This window comes from Triticum urartu, chromosome 6A (assembly GCF_056163025.1).
Source record: "Triticum urartu cultivar PI428250 chromosome 6A, HENAU_Tu73, whole genome shotgun sequence".
Lineage (NCBI taxonomy): Eukaryota > Viridiplantae > Streptophyta > Magnoliopsida > Poales > Poaceae > Triticum > Triticum urartu.
This window is the reverse complement of record NC_141878.1, coordinates 47,568,609-47,586,305: the sequence shown is the minus strand read 5'-3', so window position 1 is coordinate 47,586,305 and position 17,697 is coordinate 47,568,609. Positions and strand designations below refer to the sequence as shown.

The 17,697-nt window shown below is 46.6% G+C and overlaps 3 protein-coding genes across 4 annotated transcripts; all 3 read right to left on the bottom strand.

Moving 5' to 3' along the window:
• Window positions 1-632: 632 nt before the first annotated feature.
• Window positions 633-3,693, bottom strand: LOC125514604 (uncharacterized). Its single transcript, XM_048679939.2, has 6 exons — window positions 3,508-3,693; window positions 2,423-2,541; window positions 1,675-1,823; window positions 1,437-1,587; window positions 1,188-1,347; window positions 633-1,065 (listed from the first exon to the last, which is right to left on the bottom strand). The coding sequence occupies exons 1-6, from the start codon at window positions 3,518-3,520 to the stop codon at window positions 965-967; spliced, it is 693 nt and encodes a 230-aa protein (XP_048535896.1). The 5' UTR covers window positions 3,521-3,693; the 3' UTR covers window positions 633-964.
• A 3,290-nt stretch (window positions 3,694-6,983) lies between these two features.
• ARC6 (Chaperone DnaJ-domain superfamily protein) lies at window positions 6,984-11,125 on the bottom strand. Of its 2 annotated transcripts, none has more exons than XM_048678936.2 (7): window positions 10,785-11,125; window positions 10,245-10,475; window positions 9,916-10,140; window positions 9,077-9,337; window positions 8,100-8,976; window positions 7,744-7,874; window positions 6,984-7,512 (listed from the first exon to the last, which is right to left on the bottom strand). In XM_048678936.2, exons 1-7 carry the CDS (start codon window positions 11,058-11,060, stop codon window positions 7,216-7,218), a joined length of 2,298 nt encoding a protein of 765 aa, XP_048534893.2. In that variant the 5' UTR covers window positions 11,061-11,125; the 3' UTR covers window positions 6,984-7,215. The 2 variants fall into 2 exon arrangements, with proteins under 2 accessions (XP_048534893.2, XP_048534895.2); XM_048678938.2 differs by having other exon boundaries at window positions 7,744-7,862.
• A 940-nt stretch (window positions 11,126-12,065) lies between these two features.
• Window positions 12,066-13,618, bottom strand: LOC125515155 (uncharacterized). Its single transcript, XM_048680595.2, has 2 exons — window positions 13,201-13,618; window positions 12,066-12,577 (listed from the first exon to the last, which is right to left on the bottom strand). Exons 1-2 carry the CDS (start codon window positions 13,545-13,547, stop codon window positions 12,541-12,543), a joined length of 384 nt encoding a protein of 127 aa, XP_048536552.1. The 5' UTR covers window positions 13,548-13,618; the 3' UTR covers window positions 12,066-12,540.
• Between the last annotated feature and the right edge of the window lie 4,079 nt (window positions 13,619-17,697).

Below are 17,697 nucleotides of genomic sequence, written 5' to 3'. Positions count from 1 at the left end.
GGGGAGGCAACCGGACCGCGAAGATCCTACCCCAGTGTCCTCTGCGCCGACACAATGAATTCGCGTCGAAAAGATCCCTCATTGGTCGGGCGCAGTCCTCCCAGGAGCGCCAAAGGGCAATGCGGACGGTCATAGCCCATAGCATCCTCCAACCCTCATTGGACGACACAAGGCTAGACGGGAGCTTGGGTGGCAAAGTGGAGTGGTTAGGTTTTGGTCCGGTAAGAGAACGGGGACAAATATGTGAGGTTGAGGTGAGCCAGAGTGGACCGCCACCGATGTGCTCCCGAGCCACTTCATATTCGCACTAGATTTGGACTGAATACAAGGGATGCCGATCAGCCCCGAGCGTTTGAGGCAACCATCTAGATCACTTTTTTTGATTGGTGACTGACGGCGTTTAAGGAGGAGGGTCGAGGCAGCCGACTGTAGATGATCTTAGGAGGCCGCAGGACGGACATGACAGAAAACAGTGACCTCTTTTTCTGCAAACGAGCCTGCCTACGTGCAACTTGTCCTGAGCATTATGCAGCATACGACTTGAGATACTGACAGAGTCAGAGCCATGCCAGACAAATTTGCTGGAATAACGAGATATTCGCTTTCAAAGCACACTGACAAGAACTCGAGAATTTAACTGAGGCAACCGCCAGAATTTACTTGCATGACTCCAATATAACCAGGAACACGTTATAGTACAGTTGGCCAAAAAGGAACAGATCCCAACCCACAGAACAAGAGTAAAAAAACACAAACAGGTCTTGAACAAGAAAAACGCCTCAGGGAGCCGCAAGCGTTCTTCTTATTCTCCGAGTGTCAAAATCAACCTCAAATAGATAAGACATGTTCCCACGCAGTTCCAAGTGTTCAGGTGCCTCTGAAGGGAATACAGACCGCCGCAAACCCTAGTCTCTGCTTTGCCTCAAAGGTATTACACGGAAGAGGCTATTCCCCTCCCAGCCAATCACATGAAGTCGAACTCGTCGGGATCGTCAAAAGATGCACCCGGTCGGGCAACAAAGTCCTCCTCTCCTTTCTCTATATGGAGCTGCTTCTTTTTTGCTCCTGGAGATTTATGGCAAACATCAGCACAGAAGGCATATGATAGTAACAGCATTCCCATCCTAGGGCTACACATCATGTTTGGCCAGAAACAGAAAGTGCCTAGATTAGGCCCAGAATTTCACCTCCTTTCTTTTTGCCTGCTGCAGCTTCTTTCTCAGCCTTGATCTTTTCATTAGCAATTGCCGTGACGGAGGAGGATATTTCTTTCGCATCCGCACCTTTCAACGATGTCATGGAAAGTCTCATGACATTCTTAAGTAGACCCATGTAGTGAAAGCTTTTCTGTATACATGAGCCAACGAGGTCAGTTCCCGAAGGAAAGGGAGTCTCAATATGAACCAAACAGAGAGCTCTGCAAACGTTGAACAGACCTCATACGGGCGAATTTTGTTTGCGATAAGCTCAGCATATTCCGCAAAGTCGCTCTCAGACTTCGGGATGAAAGTCTCTAGTGACTTTTCACTGCCGTCCTTCTTTGCAAAAAGCTCTGCTGTTGCCTTAAAGTCAGCTTCTTCCACTAGCCTGTAACAAGTAAAGCATCAGAGTGAACAAACTGAATGGTAGGCACATAATGCCAGAAGGCCACGGCAGGAAAAGAAATAGCAATACCTTTGTTGGCGAAGCTTCTCTGAAATAGGATCATCAAGAACATCATCATCAACTACTTCAGTACTCGTTGAGGGCTGTTTGCCTTTTTTCACAGCAGCTTTAGCACTAGGTTTTGGAGCAGGCTTTTCTACAGGTTGTGGCTTAGGTTTCTGCATTGTATGTATTACAGAACCAGTGTTGAATCAATGACAATTCAATATTAGTAGCACATATCCAAATAAAAGCTTACTGCTGACAGCGTAGCATAAACATGAAGTTTTGGTAATTAATATGCACATCAGAACCAGTCATACACAAAAGAGCATATATGGTCACTGTTAAACAATTCACTGAACATATACTTGTGGCAAAATGAATAGACCATGCGAACAGACAGAACATAGTGATCAGTTAGATTTGTTAGGGATTCATCTACACATTAAAGTGATATATGTTGAAATTCATGGCGACAATGAACACCAAGGATTACTTGGCGAATTTCCAGCAACAGTACAAAATCATTGGGGGTGGAATTAATGTTTGGCAAGTGGCCACATGCCACATGTCCCTGATAACCCTCAGATTGGATATTACTTTCTACTTTCACATATTCGCAGTGTTAATAATGCCCAGAAATAAATGAAAAAAATCTGAAAATAACGAGGTGATTCCCTTTTTAAACTTTCTATAAAATGAAGAGCTACAAAAATGTGGGCCAGGGGGAAAGGGGGATTATGTGCACTAAACAGTGTGCAAATCTTTCCAGTACCTCTTCCTCCTCTTCCCAAGATTCTTTGACATCATCTTCATCCACATCTTCATCTTCCCAGTTACTTTTAAGAGGTTGAGCTTTCACAACAGGCGCGATTGGTTGAAAATCATCATTCTCTGTAAATACCCCAAAATAATATTAAGTGTCAAAGAATATGAAGTGTCAGAACAAACAAGCACCATAGATTCAATAAAAAATAGCGACAATTTCAAGGCTTCCTACAACTTGTTCTGATAATGCACTAATGTTGTCTTTAATAAAATGTGGGAAGCACCATCAGATATCACTCAACCTCCCAAAATAAATAAATTGCACAGACAGGAATTCGGCCGAATTCCTAGGTCACAAACTCGCAGCATCGCATTAACCATCAAAATACTGCGTGTGCAATGATTTGGCTAACAAGTCCAAACAACACGGTACACATACTGTAGCACAACTAATAACAGCACAGGCCATCGCAATAGTGCAACCTATCGATGGCCGCTCTAAGCAAGCATGGTCGCACATGCAAATTCAACAGTCTAGTTTCTACTATGAAAAGTAAAAACCCGCCCTAAATGTTCTACATGTCTTCTAAATTACCCAACAGATAAAAGCAGCACAAAATACTTGACGAAAGCACGAAATCGTTACACTGTTACTACTGAAACAGAAACACGCGGAGGGCTAACTGATTACGGTTGGTGCCAGGGCTCGGAAAACAATACGCAGCCTGCGCCTGGAACTGATCCACGGGGCTGACAAACAAATGAACCGTACAAATACCAAAAACCCAAATTCCTGATGATTGCGCCCAGAATCGTAAACGCGCTGGGATCTCAGCAGCGAACGTGAACCGATCTCACGCGCAATCGCAGCGCCCGAAATTTGCGATTATGAACGCACGCAGGCGGCCCATGAGGCCCGCCAATCGCCCGACGGACTGGTCGCGCCGGCGAAACAGCCGACTCCTAAGATTCGGCGACTCAAGTGAGGCTCGTCCGTCGCAAAAACGAACTGCCCGCATCGGGAACGAATCGAGCATCGGCTCCCACGCAGATCGGGAGGCGCGGGAGAGAGGGGGGGAGGGAGGCGCTCACCCCAGTCCTCCATCGCGGGCGGAAGTCGTCGAGATCTGAAGCGGGTGGCGGCGGCGACGGAGCGGCGAACGGACGGGGCGGACGGGGGAGGGGTCTAGGGTTTCCGCGGCGAGGCGGCGGCGGCGGGTGGTGGCGGGGAGGGGAGGGGGCAGGAGGGAGGGTTCTGGAGGGGAAAGGATTGACGGGTCGGGCTCTGCCTAGCTGGCTCTGCGCGCTTGCCTCTTTGGGTCGCCTTCTCGGCCTGCCTGGCTGGCTCGTGGCTCGTGCTGCCCGCGCGTTGGGGGAGTGGCGGCTTTCGCACCGGCCGATGCGTAGCGTACATACGACGCGTGCGAGGAGGCGGAACGGCACGGATGCGGTCACGAGTTACGTCCGGGCGTCCGGTTACTGTTCCATTCCGTGAACTTTGATCGGAAAATTCCTAGGGTTTTAGTCAAATCATGGGGGCATTCGTCTTTTTTTTTAAGTTATTATTACAAGTATTCCCTCTAAAGAAATGTAAGACGTTTCAGCACCGTATTTGTCATTGTTATTCGGGTGGGAAGAACTCACACTTTAGCGCCATTCCCTCGCTAAATGCGTTGTGGTTGAAAAACATCGTCCGTGTGACCACTTTGCAGGGTTCTAAAGGACGCTATCCCATGCGAAGGAATTCTTGCCAACAGACACAACAGTTTGAGTGGTCAATGTTCTCCGTGCTCTATTGATTGTGGAAGTATTAACCATGCTCTATTTCGGTGCCCTAAGACACAAATGATGAGGCTATGTGCAAAGTGGGAATAGAGTATCTATGCTGGGAATATCATTTCATGAGCAGCGGTGTGGCCTCACGCTATCCCTGGAGTGGGCTGGTGTGAATTTCTCGCGCTCATCAGTTGGGCCAAATTTAGTGTTTTGATCCTTTGTGCAAAGGTTAGCCGGATTTGACCCCGGTTTAAAAAAAAGGGATCTGACCCCTTTCACCGTCGGGGTCGCTAGCGGTAGGGGTATAACAGCCTACCGTCGAGGACCCTGGCGGTAGGCCACTTATCCACGTCAACACTAGTAAACGGCATGTCGCCTATGCCGTCAATCCTACCGCCAAAGCCCCTGGCGGCAGGTTGTTATACCCTACCGCCAGCGAGCTCGGCGGCAGGCTTTGAACGGTTATAAGTTGCGGGGGGCGGCCAGCAGGGCCCACCCACCAAGCCAGCCCCATCTTCCTGCTACCGCCCGAAGGAACAGAGAAGCGGCGGCTCTCTCATCCCCTCCACTCCCCCTCTTATCTCCTCTGTTTCTCCATCGTTTTTGTGGATCGAGATGGCTCCACGACGAGAGAAGTAAGCTCCTTCAATCCCTCCAAGTAGTTTTAGTCAAAATGTTTCCGTTTTGATGCATTATTTGGCACAAGATGAACCCTAGTTAGTTCATCTAGTAGTTTTAATTTTTGTTGATCCTAGGTTTATTTAGTTTGATTCTGTATGATGGATGTGTTGAAGATGAACTCTAGTTTACATTGGTCTATGTCAAGTTTTTATCACTTACTTTGAGCCTACTGGTCATAATCATGATCTAGTATAATCATAATCTAGTATAGTATTTGTCACTGCTATATCCATAACCATAATCTTGATCCATATCATGTTTTTGTTTATTTGTTATTGCATAAGTTCATGAACCGTTGTCACAAACTAGTGGGCATGCTTGGGTGTGTTAGCTCGGTTGATGTGCATGTTCCTTCGACACGTACCCTTGCTTCATCTAGCTGTGCCAGCGGAGGTTCCTCTAGCCATGCCGCTCAACCAACCTAGGGCAAGAGGCTATCTCATCCGCACAAGGATGTATTGAGCCCATCACCTTTCCAGAAAGAACATCCTCTTCGCCGAGCAACAAAGCAAGACCCGCTCAAAGAGAAACGAGGGTGTACCGCTAAGAGGGGGAGGAAGACCAAGTGATATGGTCATATGTGGAACTACTCGCTTTGTGTTGAGCTCAAGGAGAACTTGTTGGCTATGTTCAAGTACTTGCTATCGTGGATTTGTTAAACAATTTTCTATGTTGAACTAGTTAAACCATTTGCTATCATCGATTTGTTAAACTATTTGCTATGTTGAACTACCATTTTATATCAATGTGTGATGCATGTTATGATGTGTGAGATCGTAATATTTTGATTTGCAAAATATATTACTCAGTGATGAATTTTTTGAATTAAAATGATTAAGTTTTGAAGAAAGAATAAAAATTTAAATGGGACAACACCCTACCCTACCGTAAAAAAGTTCCGTTTTCAGATACAGTAGTTTTACCCTTACTGTACCACCCCACCGCCATAGTCCCTGGCGGTAGTCGTGAATAGCCTACCGGCAAGCAACCTGGCGGTAGGTTTACCACAGACGTACCACAAGGATTTCCCCCTACCTAGGTAGAGTAGGGGGTTTTGTGTGTGTGTGTGTGTCTTGGGGGGGGGGGGGGGGGGTTGAGTGGGGTTTTGAATCCTACCGCCTGCGAGATAGGCAGTAGGGTTTACCGACCTACTGACAGACATATTGGCGGTAGGAGGTTTACTCCACGTCATCCCAGACATCCGCTTAATGGAGCCTACCGTCAGGGTCCTCGGCGGTAGGCTGTTATACCCTACCGCCAGCAACGAGCAACCCCGACGGTAGGAAAAGGGTCAGATCCTGAATTTTCTTAAAACCGAGATCAAATCTAGCTAAACTTTGCACAAAAAGTCAAAACACTAAATTTGAACACCATTTCCAAATGCCGGCCCGATCAGCACAGGCTCTTCTAGCACTCTGCATGACTTATAGCAGGGATAGAAAAAAGCAAGCTCGGGAATTGCGCTATTCTAGAATGAACAATAGCAGGGCTAAAAAATCAAGCTCATGAATTGCACGCTACGGATGGGAAAAAGCATAGGCAGATTTTGTTGCAATGACAGAGCGAGGAGCTACAGGAGTGGTTAACTTATCATAGCTCATCATGGCAATGTCATTGCATCCAATAGACAAGCAACTGAATTCGTCAATGATGCCCCGACAACTGAGGCCCTTGCTTTGAGAGATGGACTCCTAGCTTCAGACATTGGATGCACGAGGTTACTGGTGCAGTCTGATTGTATGGAGCTGGTGACAACAATGAGAGATGGGAGGAAATTCAATAGGGGTCACAACTATTTATCTATGAATAGTGTACTTTTTGAACCCTCGTAACAAGCTAACGCCCACTCAGAGGCATGGCAATTGTGATCGATTTGCATGACAGTTTTTGTTGTACGTGGATGACAAATTTAGTTGGCAAGCATGACAAATCCTTCCGGTTCATTTTTTTTGCCAGGATTTCCCGTGCTTACTAACTAAAGTTTGTCATCCTCGTGGCAACTAAATTTGCCATAAAAAACCTTACGTTTTGCCATGCCTTTCCAAGGAAGGTCAGCACAATAACATTCCCCTATTTTTTTGTAGGGGTTTTGTGAAAGATCAAAAAGACAATTTCAGCAGCAAATTCAGCACTACGTTTCTCTTATCCCCAACTCAAAGATCTTCCAGGCTAGCAATAATCCGAACACGACACAGGGAAAAACAAAGCTCATCACTGATTGCACGTCAGACTAACCAAACTATCTCCAACTTCCAAACTGAAAAGGGCCTAGACTGCTTATTTACACACCAAAAAGAACACGCGAGGAATCAATCAACAACGGTCTACTGCACACCGGACGCCCTATGACGACTTGAGGACCGCACCTTCTGTTATCTTCCACCCTCCTGGTCCAGTGAAGGTCATCTCGTACCGGGTGGTGTACTTAGTGTCGTACAAATCGTTGTTCCTGGGGTTGGCTGCATCGGTAAGCTGGCCTGCCTCCTCGATCGTCGCCTCCACAGTCGCCCGTCGTCCGTCCAGGGAGACGGTGATGCTGTCAATCGCCACGTCGGACAGTGTGTAGTCCCAGAACCAGCCTTTGCGCTCGATCTCCGCTGCTCGGTCCCTCCATACCTTCAGCATGTTGCCATCAAGAACCTGTGGGAGACATGGAAATACCAGTTTTCAGTTACCGTTGTAAGGGCGATAAGTTGGCAGTGGAAATAACTCGAGAAATTATGCTGTGACAGGATTACTATCACTCAAGCATACTTATGAACAGTGTAACCTATATGACTATCTGAAGTGTCTCCGGTTGCATAAGGTATCTTGTCAGTGGAAACACAGGACCAGCAACAGAGGCCAGCCAGCCAAAGTTTTGAACCTCACCTCTTGCAATGATTCCAAAGAATGATCTGATCCCAAGGCCTTGGATTTGATACTCTGCCACTTGCGAACAATACCTTCTGCCAGATTCGCATCCATTCTAGGAATCTGCATTGGCTCATCTGGTGCATCATCTTCAATAAATAAATATATAATTAATACTATATAAGCACTATGATTTCAGAAACAATATATGGATCAAACATTTGGTACACAGCTTTGTTGAAAACGTCAACCCAAAGCTACAATCTCAAAAATGTAATGTCATTAGACATCAAGCATGACCAGTAGTAACACATGAGCAGAGTTTTTTTTTCCTTTTTTACTAGTAGTTGGAAAGTAAAGGAGTGTCTACTTACCATCAACTGAGTCAACAACATTAGCAACTGTCATGGACTCATGCTCGCTTCTAATAGCAGGGAGCACCTTGTTACGAGGCAAGTACTTCATGCCTATTACTGTCATCAGAGCAAATAATGCACTGGCAGAGACAATCTTCAGGGCAGCATTTTTGGAATCACGGATATCAAATCCCATAATAGTTTTCTGGTCAAATTTATTGACAGATTCCTCAGGGCCATCATTAGCATTCTCCATATCTGATCGATCTAGCTGTTCTATCAATGGAAAAATCTTGTTGAATGCTTGGATAGCACTTGATTTCACGGTACCAAGCGCAGCTGTAGCTTGAGCACCGAGTTTTGCTATAGCAGCAGCAGCAGCCAAATGAGAAGCACCACCACCTTCCATCATTTCTAGGTAGCTTAAAACTTTTGGATCATCGTAGTAGTCTCCAAGTGTAAACTGCATGCCTCGAGTATCTCTGCTCCTAGGGAAAACCTCTGAGACAAGCCAAGTCTCCAAAAGCTTACACAGGCCTGGAAGAAGATCATTCTCCTGGTGGTCAATGCTAGAGTTGTTCACAATAAACTCTACAATTTTGGGGTCTCTATGTGGTGAGGATTCATTATCAATCGCAAGCCAAATTCTGCAGTTGCTAATGTCTCCCACAAGCAATGAGCAAAGTGCCCTTTCCAACACAAGATCCAATTCATTATCATAAGCATATTGAGAACCTATATTGAACTTCTGGAGCTGTTCGAAAAGATCATCTGCCACCATGATGAGCTCTGGCCTTTTACTTACAATTGCTTGAGCAACATTTGCGAGTGCCACACTATAGATTTCAAACCATTCAGGTGGTATGCTATTCGGCGTTTTTGAAAAGAAATCCATCTGTGATTTGTAATACAAATGAATCAACACATTCTCGAAACATGTGCTACAGAAACATGAAAAGGCTACTGCCTCATGAAAACTGGTGATAATTACAAACCTGCTCCGCTGATGTCATCTGCAAAAAGGCCTCATTCATGTAGGCTTCACGCGAAAATCCTCCTCCAACAGTAGCAATACCTCCTCTACCAACACTCCACAAAATGTTTCTCACACCACGAAGACCTTCTTGGCGTTTACTCTGGTGCTTTTCATCAAGAGGAAGGGCAAGAAGCTCCAAAACACAACGAGGTGTGATCTCCTCCAGAGTTTCATCAATTTGTGAAAGCAGATCAGGTGCGAGATTGATTGCCCCATCCTCCTAAAGGATAACATACATCTTAGTACTGCTTCCAGAAGATCTTTCTTAGCAACATACATCACATGCATTTCATGCTGGTTTTCACATATTTATCTAAATCTAACCAATTCCAATATCGTCCCAGTGAAAATGTAAAATGTAAAGACCATTGTTTTACTGAGTCTCCCTTTTATACGTTTATCTTGTATAGTTAGACTTGTACATTTTATTATACTACTTATACAAACCTATTAGTAGGATCTCTCCCTGCTCTTCTGGAAGACATGGAAGCAGATGTTTGATAAATCCTAACTAAAAGAAATCACATACGGAAATACTAAAAGGAAAGGTGCTGCATCTTATGTTTACCATAAGGGGACTTACTTATAGCCAAATAAAATCAGAATTGATACTAGCATTGACAGCAATTAGATCAATCTAGACTACATAGTATAAACAGCAGTAAAAGAAGAAAATTATGTTCACTGGGATTAATAAATGCTCCATCCGTAAAGAAATATAAGAGCAAATGTTTGTGTAAAGCCACCATCATAAACATATTAAATCTGCAATACTGTTTGGTGGTGAAAACAGCTAACCTGCAAGAGCTTGAGAGCCCTTTCAAGCACCTCACAGCAGCGGATTACGTCTGGAGGGCTAGCCGCCATTGCGTCCCTTGATAGATCCACATAGGCCAGAGCCATTGCCAGCACCACATCCTGTTTGAACTGCTTGGGCGGGCGGTCCTGCAGCAAGTGCTCTCCAATTGCGAGCACTGCCTGTGCCTCCCCAGCCTCCTGAAGGGCACACAGCACACCCGGAACCTGATTGGCAAGATACCCAGTTTAAGCGGAGACCAATTATATGCTAATGCTATCTGAAATCCTGCAAGATCCAAGTGCACCGTTTACTGCCCCTACAGCCTCACCTTGTCCCAAGCAACATCCAATGTGAGCGCCATGTCACGGTCCTCAGAGAGCGCGCGGTCATACTCGGTGCGGGAGCTCTGGTTTGTGAGAGTATCATGTGCAAGCTGCAGTATTTGCCGACGGCCAACAAGGGTATCTGTGTTGTAGCCGTACTGCGGTGGCTTGGCCGCCCTCGCCTCGAAGGCCCGCCTGACGCCGTCGCTGAGGAAATGCGGCTCGGCGCCGAGAACCTGAGCAGAGCAAGCGAACCAATCATTTCCCAAACTAATTAAATGTTGCAGCAATTTCATTCCACCCCTAGTTAATTTATCAGGTAAAAATGGGTCATGCTTTTTATGGGATCGAGGGAGACGATAACCTAGAGAGAATTCTTTAAAATGGAAATTCTAGGCACAATGCTGGATGATACGGCCTTTCTGCGACAAATTACCATCACGTTTCAATACTGATGCATCTTTATCTATCAGTATCAGATGTGTGTTACTAGGTTCAGTTAAATCACACGGGATGCCCGTGAAGTAATGCTGTACGGGTCTGACCTTGTAGAAGTCGACCTGGAGGGGAAGGGAGCGGTCGGCGGCGTCGGGGAAGAGCGGGACGCAGGGGGACGCGGAGACGCCCGCGGGGGCCGCGGCCGGCGGCTCGGGCGCGGCGGCGGCGGCGGGGAGGAGGTGGAAGTCGGCGAAGAGGCGGTCGGCCCAGCGGCTCGCGGCGCGGCAGGCGACGGGCGGCCTGCGGCGCGGGCGCGGGCGCGGGGGGGAGAAGGCGAGCGGCGCGGAGTTGGGGCGCGCGAGCAGGTTGTGGAGGCCCTCCATTGCCGGCGGCGGCGGCGGCGGAGGGGGAGGGGGAGGGGGGTTTAGAAGGGTGGGAGACAGCGGCGTGCGCTGCGCCCGTCTGCTGTCGACCTGTCGTTGTTTTGCGCTTCTACTACTATACGAGTAAGTAGTTCGGATGCACTGAGATGACTCACTGATGCTGAAGGTTCATGTGAGATCCTTGCAGAGTTGTAACAAATTTTGTCCACGGTGGCACGGGAATGTGCGGCGCTGCTGGTTACTTTGGGCATGTTCGGTTGATTGGTCCCTTAGGGCCTGTTGGGCTCTGCACCGGCTCCGCAGAATTACCGGATCTGTGAAGTGCCTATTTTTCAACTCCATTATTCTAGCCCGCAGCTCCGCGAAGCTGAGTCCGGAGCGGAAGGACTCCGAACACCGCCTAAAGTCACCACATATTGAATGGACACAAACATACGAGAGTGAACTGGAGGCACCGTCACGCCAAGAACCCTCACAAAACCACCAAAAAAGTATAAGCAAAGGGTGGTGACGATGCTGAGCCCGAGAAGCATCTTCCTCCTTGTTCTTGCCGGCATTCTAGCCGGTGCATCTACCAACCACAACAGCGATGTATGCCACGCCGGCAAGTACTCCCCGCGATATGTTAGGCACATGGTTAGGCTCATATACAAAAAGGATTATTTCATATCTCATTCTCTCGCTGAGTGCCCTAATTTATCTTTCATATCCGAACACATTGGGAAACTTCCATGGTCCCACTTTCTTTCAGCCAGCGACTGCGCTTACGGTCGAGCCGTCGCAAGGGCATCGTCCTCCTGCTTGTCTTTGTTGGTTAATTAGCCCGAACTTTGGAATCTGCTACGGGTGCCTACATGCAAACACGTAGCTTGCTACAAGGACGACGTGTGCAATGACCTTTGCGGACGTGTGCCGCAGAGGGCCATATGGGGAGTACCTTGATGGCCCTCTCAAGTTTTGCACATTTGTGAAGTTTGTTTTGGAGAGAGCAGAGATTAGAGAAAATAATGCCCCCATTTATAAACAAACCTACTATGGTTCAGTCAGGCTGCAGGTGGGACGACCTGTGGACGTCCCGCATATTGCCGCATCTTCCCATATAATTATGTGGGACTAAATGGGCTTCTCACACCACGTGACACATGTGGTAAGCAATCCAAATAACTCAAAAAAAGAAAAGGGCTTCCCACATAAATTATATGAGGTTATGTGGGTTGCCGCATACCCACTACATAAAAGAACAGTTGCACTGTTGCAGGCTATAACAGTACAGCTGTTGAGAATTACATAACATACCCACATACTCCAGTACTCCACATACCACAGACTCCATTACAGGCTATAGCACTGCATAGTTTGAGCAGGACAGAGCATTCCAGTACACAGATTAGGCTACATCCTAGATGGACTTTTCTCATTTCTTCAGGATGTTCTAAACATCTATCTGGCGCCCAGCATGGTCATCAAGGAAGACTGAAGTTCAGCTTACTTGCTTCTTCAACTCAGCTGAATAAAAGCTAACAAAAGAGAGAACAGTAATAAGCACTCAGAACTCGCAATTTAGAAGTATAACACAGAGAAAAAAGAGACTTTTTTGCACAATTACAGAACACAAGAATGCAACAGCTAGTACTATACAGAGAAAGAAGTTGTAACTGCTGCTATTGGTTTACAAATAAAGTGAACTCAAACACACACTAGTATATGTCAAGATTAGTAGAGGGTACTAGCATCAGATCTGATTCAGATGTATAGTAGAATCAGATTAGTAGAGGATACTAGTATATGTTAACATTTTAGAAGCCAGTGATGTTCAGGAGACACCAGCACTGCAACGAATTTCAGAAAGTTCAGTAGACAGACAAAAATATCAGTCCACTAACCTTCAAACTATACTAGATTGTCACATTTTTTTGGTTGGGATAAATTCCAAGAATTTCGCATGACAGGGGAGTAACCGTAACCTAACATTAGATAGAACAAATAGAGAATTTGGGTTGGGATAAATTCCAAGAATTTTTTTAACAGCACCATGTATGAAGCAGAGAAACCTTCCACTGGTATCTGAGGATTACAAACAACAGCAATCTTCTTGAACAGCACGCACATCCAGATCTCAAAGGGATAATCAGATAACTACCTTGGCATGTTGGGGATAATCAGATAATCAGCAATCTTCTTATTCTTCTTGCAGCCAGACCTTGGGACTTCATGTCGAGGTCGCTTCTTGCGACCGTTGCCGGTGACGGCCATAGTGGAGGTAGACGGCGGCGCCGCTGGGGCGGGCATAGAGGAGATGAACAACTGCTCTGGTCTGGCAGTGGAGGAGTTGGATGGCGGCGCTGGTGCAGCCATGGGGGAGGTGGACTGCGGCACTGGTGCAGCCGTGGAGGAGGTGGGGGGTGGCGCTAGTGCGGCTACGATGGAGGTGGAAGGCGGCACTGCGGCGTCGATGGAGATGATGGATGTCGGCGCTGCGGCGTCCATGGGGTAGTGGACGGCGGCGCTAGACTGGCCATGGGGAAGGTGGACGCAGCGCGACAGCGTACCCTACCATCGTGCGGAGAGGGGAACGATCGAACGAGGAAGATAGGCGAGCCACGAGTTAACGAGCGCCTTCGGGAGCCTCGCAACGATCAGCGCTACTTGACACGCTCTCAGTCATTTGTCACGTGTCGCATTGTCTTTGGATTTTTATTTTTTATTTTTTCGCATGCGTTTTCAGCTATTTAAACGTGTTTTTTTTCCTTTCACGAGAAGCACGGTTTTGCTTTCACGAGAGTCATGACCGTGCCTCTCGGAAATGAAAAAAAACACATTTTCTTTTTTTTCTCTTTCGCGAGAGTCACGGTTTTGCTTCCGCGAGAGGCACGATTGTGTTTTCGCGAGAGTCACGGTTGTGCCTCTCGGAAACGGAAAAAATGCGTTTTCTATTTTATTTTCTTTCGCAAGAGTCATGGTTTTGCTTCCGTGAGAGGCACGGTTGTGCTTTCGCGAGAGTCACGGTCGTACCTCTCGGAAACGAAAAAAAACTCGTTTTCTGTTTTTTTACTTCCGCGTGAGTCACGGTTTTGCTTCTACGAGAGGCACGGGTGTGCTTTCGCGGGAGTCACGGCCGTGCCTCCTCGGAAACGAAAAAAAAACATTTTCTCTTTTTTTTTCCTTCCGCGAGAGTCACGGTTTTGCTTCCGCGAGAGGCACGGTTGTGATTTCGTGAGAGGCACGGACGTGCCTCTTTCGGAAAGGGAAAAAACCCGTGCTTCCGGTTCGGTTTTTTCGTTCGATTTTTTTCGTGAAAAAAAGTTCATCAAAATCTATCAACATGGAATCCAACGGTAAAAGCGGTTTGAGATTTGGACGCACGGTTTGAGAGATAAAACGTTTTGAATAAACAAATCTACGAAAAAAGGGAAAACTCTCAGGTTACGACAAGTGGCGTGCTGCATGTGCATCACTTGTCGCAATCTGAGAGTTGGAGTGATCTTTGCAACGGATACTCCTCAACTAGTGATTTCGGAAGATAGGAAGGAAGAATTAAGTGGGTTATGTAGAAGACGTGGGTCAGCCCACTTAGCCCACTTTTTAAATCACAGGTTACGCGGGCGTCCACGAACACAGATTAAGTGGGGTTTTATGTTGACTTTTTAAAATTAATATTAATGCGGCTGTGCCGCGTGCTGGTGGAAGGGGGGCTGTGGGAGCCGTTTTGCCGCGATGCATCAGGTGTGTATTTTGGGGCCGCGGCAGTTATCTTCAACAACATTGAGGATCCGGAGGTGCTTGAAGTTCTAGCTACCAGGGAAGCACTGACCCTTGCTGAGGACCTGTACGAGCAGAAAGTTTTCATCGCTTCGGATTGCATAGCTGCGATGGAGGCGATCAAAGGAGGAACGACGGCAGCATACAGAGCAGTGGTACATGAAATAACGTATAGAGCTCGTTTTTTCTCCTTTTGTACATTTGGTAATCAATTTTGGAGCTCGAATTTTGAGGCCCACAACCTCGCGAAGCATGCATTAATGTTGGGGACCGGACGTCATGTTTAATTAGGCCATCCCAGCGATCTTTTATTCGTTCTTGTAAACATTGTGACAGTTGAATTAAAGCTTCGTGAGTTTGTCTCGAAAAAGAGTGGGGTTTTATGTGGGCGCCGTGAGCGGCCCGTGTCCACCTGTAACCTGATGGTTCATGGTAGACTGCATGTACGCCTCTACGCATGCATACATGGATCCCATAGTTTTAAATAGCGGGAACCTTTTCAGTAGGGTGCTGCTAAATAATCGTCTTCACAAATAGCCCGCTTTTAACTTGCTATAGCTGATTTGAAGGTCCGCTGCTATTTTTCATAGCCCGCTATTTAAAACATTGGTAGATCCTGGTGCTGACAACGGAAGAGATCAAAGTTACAGTGTTGTACGTTCTAGGGATATTGTTGCCGAACGTCGTTACCATCCTCTTCAAAGATGCGAGGATCAGTAACTATGACTAGTCAATGTTTTTCTAGGAAGGCGCTACCTCGAAAGTCCCTCAATTTTTTCATAGGAAGATTTGGGCACCAGGTTCTTTGATGGTGTTCGGTATGTCTTCATCATCGTCGTACCCATGCAATTTTATAGCCAAAGATCTCATTTCAGCCAGGTGGAAGCCCGAGATGATTTAAGTGGTGTTTGGTTCTCTAATCCTAGAACTTTTTCTAGTTCCTAAAACTTTTTGAAAAAGACTCTCAAAAAGGTGCTTCTAAGATTTTTTAGCAAAAAGTTTCAAAAAAGTCCAATCGTGTTTGGTTTGCTAGGGACTTTTTCTAGTCCCAACACAAAAAAAGTTTCTGGAACCAAACACCCCCTTACTATCTAGTTTGAGGCTACCGAAGGTCCACGTTATGGTGCAGACTATAATATCTACTCTCACGTAAATTGAGATATCTAAGAAGTGCAAATTACTTAAAGAAATGTAGCAGAACAAAGTTATGGCGCAATTTTGTTTTCTTCCTTTTGCTTTCAGTTTCATAATCAATGGACTCAACCGTTTCTAAACTAGATACTTATATCCATTAGAATTTCTTATGATGCTACATGTAAGATTGCAGTGTCCACAAGAGAAGTACAAATAATATATCTAAGGTACTAAAATGACCCCCAACACAGAATCTATGCAACACATTACAATTGCATCTTAGGTACACATAATAATTTATGTATATGAAACATACTTGGTTCCTATTACCCCATTTTCAATTTTTAGTTTAAACCAAACATAGCATTACTTTTCGTTAGAATAACTCCCTACGTAATTATCTTATATAGTCAAGTCGTCAACCAACACTTACTCAGCAACATTCATATTTTTCATTAAGTATTTATTATGTAGATTTTTCACGTCTCATGATAGTATAGTGGTCAAACCCACGCATTCTTCCTTTCTTGTTGTTTTTGCTTACAATGGTCGCCTCCGGTGACCCAAACAGTAAGGTAAAAGAAGCGAAAGAAGAAACATTAATGGTAATCTAAGGAGAAGAAAGATAATTCATACACAAAACAAGGATATGAGACGATGGAAGAAGAGAAAAGGGGGGGGGGGACAAAATTATGTAGAAGGGGATAAAAAATGAGCGATGTCACAACATTAGTGTTGGTGAGATCGCCAACTTCACGAATTCAAAAGGATCTCAACATGGTCTGTTGCTGTTCATCAATGGCGGCTGGTCTAACACCTTGCGTCATTGGGTGGGTTGCTGGGTTGGGCGTGTGCGGATTCAGACAGGGAGCCATGGTAGGGGGTCACAAGGGGTGGCGTATGGAACGGTGGCGGGACGGATGGGTTGCTCCGACGAGGTTGGGCCACCCGTCACCGGCATAGGGAGTGCAGGTTGTGGACGAGTTCTACTCTTGCATTTTCACCTCTCCCCCGCACTAGTTGCTCCTGGTCCCTGACCGTCATGGGCCATGTCGGTCGATGCCGGTGGTCGGGGTATGTTGACCAATGCTTCACCCATGGCCTTGGATGGGCTCGGTCTCCTGGATGGCGGCCCTGGTGGTGGGAGCCACGGTGCTCGTGGGCTGACACCGGGGCTCGGGTGCACACTAGTTACCATGGTTGTGGGGGCGGCATGGTGGTTGGTGGTTGGCCTCCGTGATGGTGGTATGGCAGAGATTTCGTGTCTTGCCGCTCACTGACCGAAGGTGGAGTGTGCCAGGGTGAAAACCTTGTCTGGCTTTTGGCTAAGCTGATGGAGGTGACGTCCGTGGACGTCATCTACTTCTTGAAGTCTCTGTCGTGGTTGCTCCGGATCATGCGTCGTGCTCCAGATGAAAATCTTGATCTTTTAGATCGGGCAGTGGCGGCGCTCCGGTGTCGTGATTTTGTTGAAGGCACCGCCTTGGAGCTCACGGCTTGTCGACGTTCAACTTCACCTCTTCGCGGTGTCTTTCACGGTTGTGGGCTCCATCGACTCTGTAGTGTTGCTTAGTCTCCATTTGTGGTATACTCGGAGTTGTATAGGGTGTTGTGGTTGATATTCGGCACCCTTGTATCTTGCATCGCGTGTGTCGTAGCGTCGTGTTTGGTGCTGGTTTGCGTTGGGTTGTGATGTTTGGTCGTTGCTTTATATATAAAACGGGGCGAGAAGCCTTTGTCAAAG

Excerpts from the sequence above, each read along its gene's own strand:
- ARC6 (XM_048678936.2), bottom strand. The coding sequence starts at position 11,060 with ATGGAGGGCCTCCACAACCTGCTCGCGCGCCCCAACTCCGCGCCGCTC. Across the intron at positions 10,476-10,784 it reads TCCAGGTCGACTTCTACAAG|GTTCTCGGCGCCGAGCCGCA; the intron begins GTCAGACCCGTA and ends TGCTCTGCTCAG. Across the intron at positions 8,977-9,076 it reads AGATGACATCAGCGGAGCAG|ATGGATTTCTTTTCAAAAAC; the intron begins GTTTGTAATTAT and ends TACAAATCACAG.
- LOC125514604 (XM_048679939.2), bottom strand. Across the intron at positions 1,824-2,422 it reads CTTGGGAAGAGGAGGAAGAG|AAACCTAAGCCACAACCTGT; the intron begins GTACTGGAAAGA and ends CATACAATGCAG. Across the intron at positions 1,066-1,187 it reads AGCAGGCAAAAAGAAAGGAG|GAGCAAAAAAGAAGCAGCTC; the intron begins GTGAAATTCTGG and ends ATAAATCTCCAG.
- LOC125515155 (XM_048680595.2), bottom strand. The coding sequence starts at position 13,547 with ATGGACGCCGCAGCGCCGACATCCATCATCTCCATCGACGCCGCAGTG. Across the intron at positions 12,578-13,200 it reads ATTATCCCCAACATGCCAAG|CTTTTATTCAGCTGAGTTGA; the intron begins GTAGTTATCTGA and ends CTCTTTTGTTAG.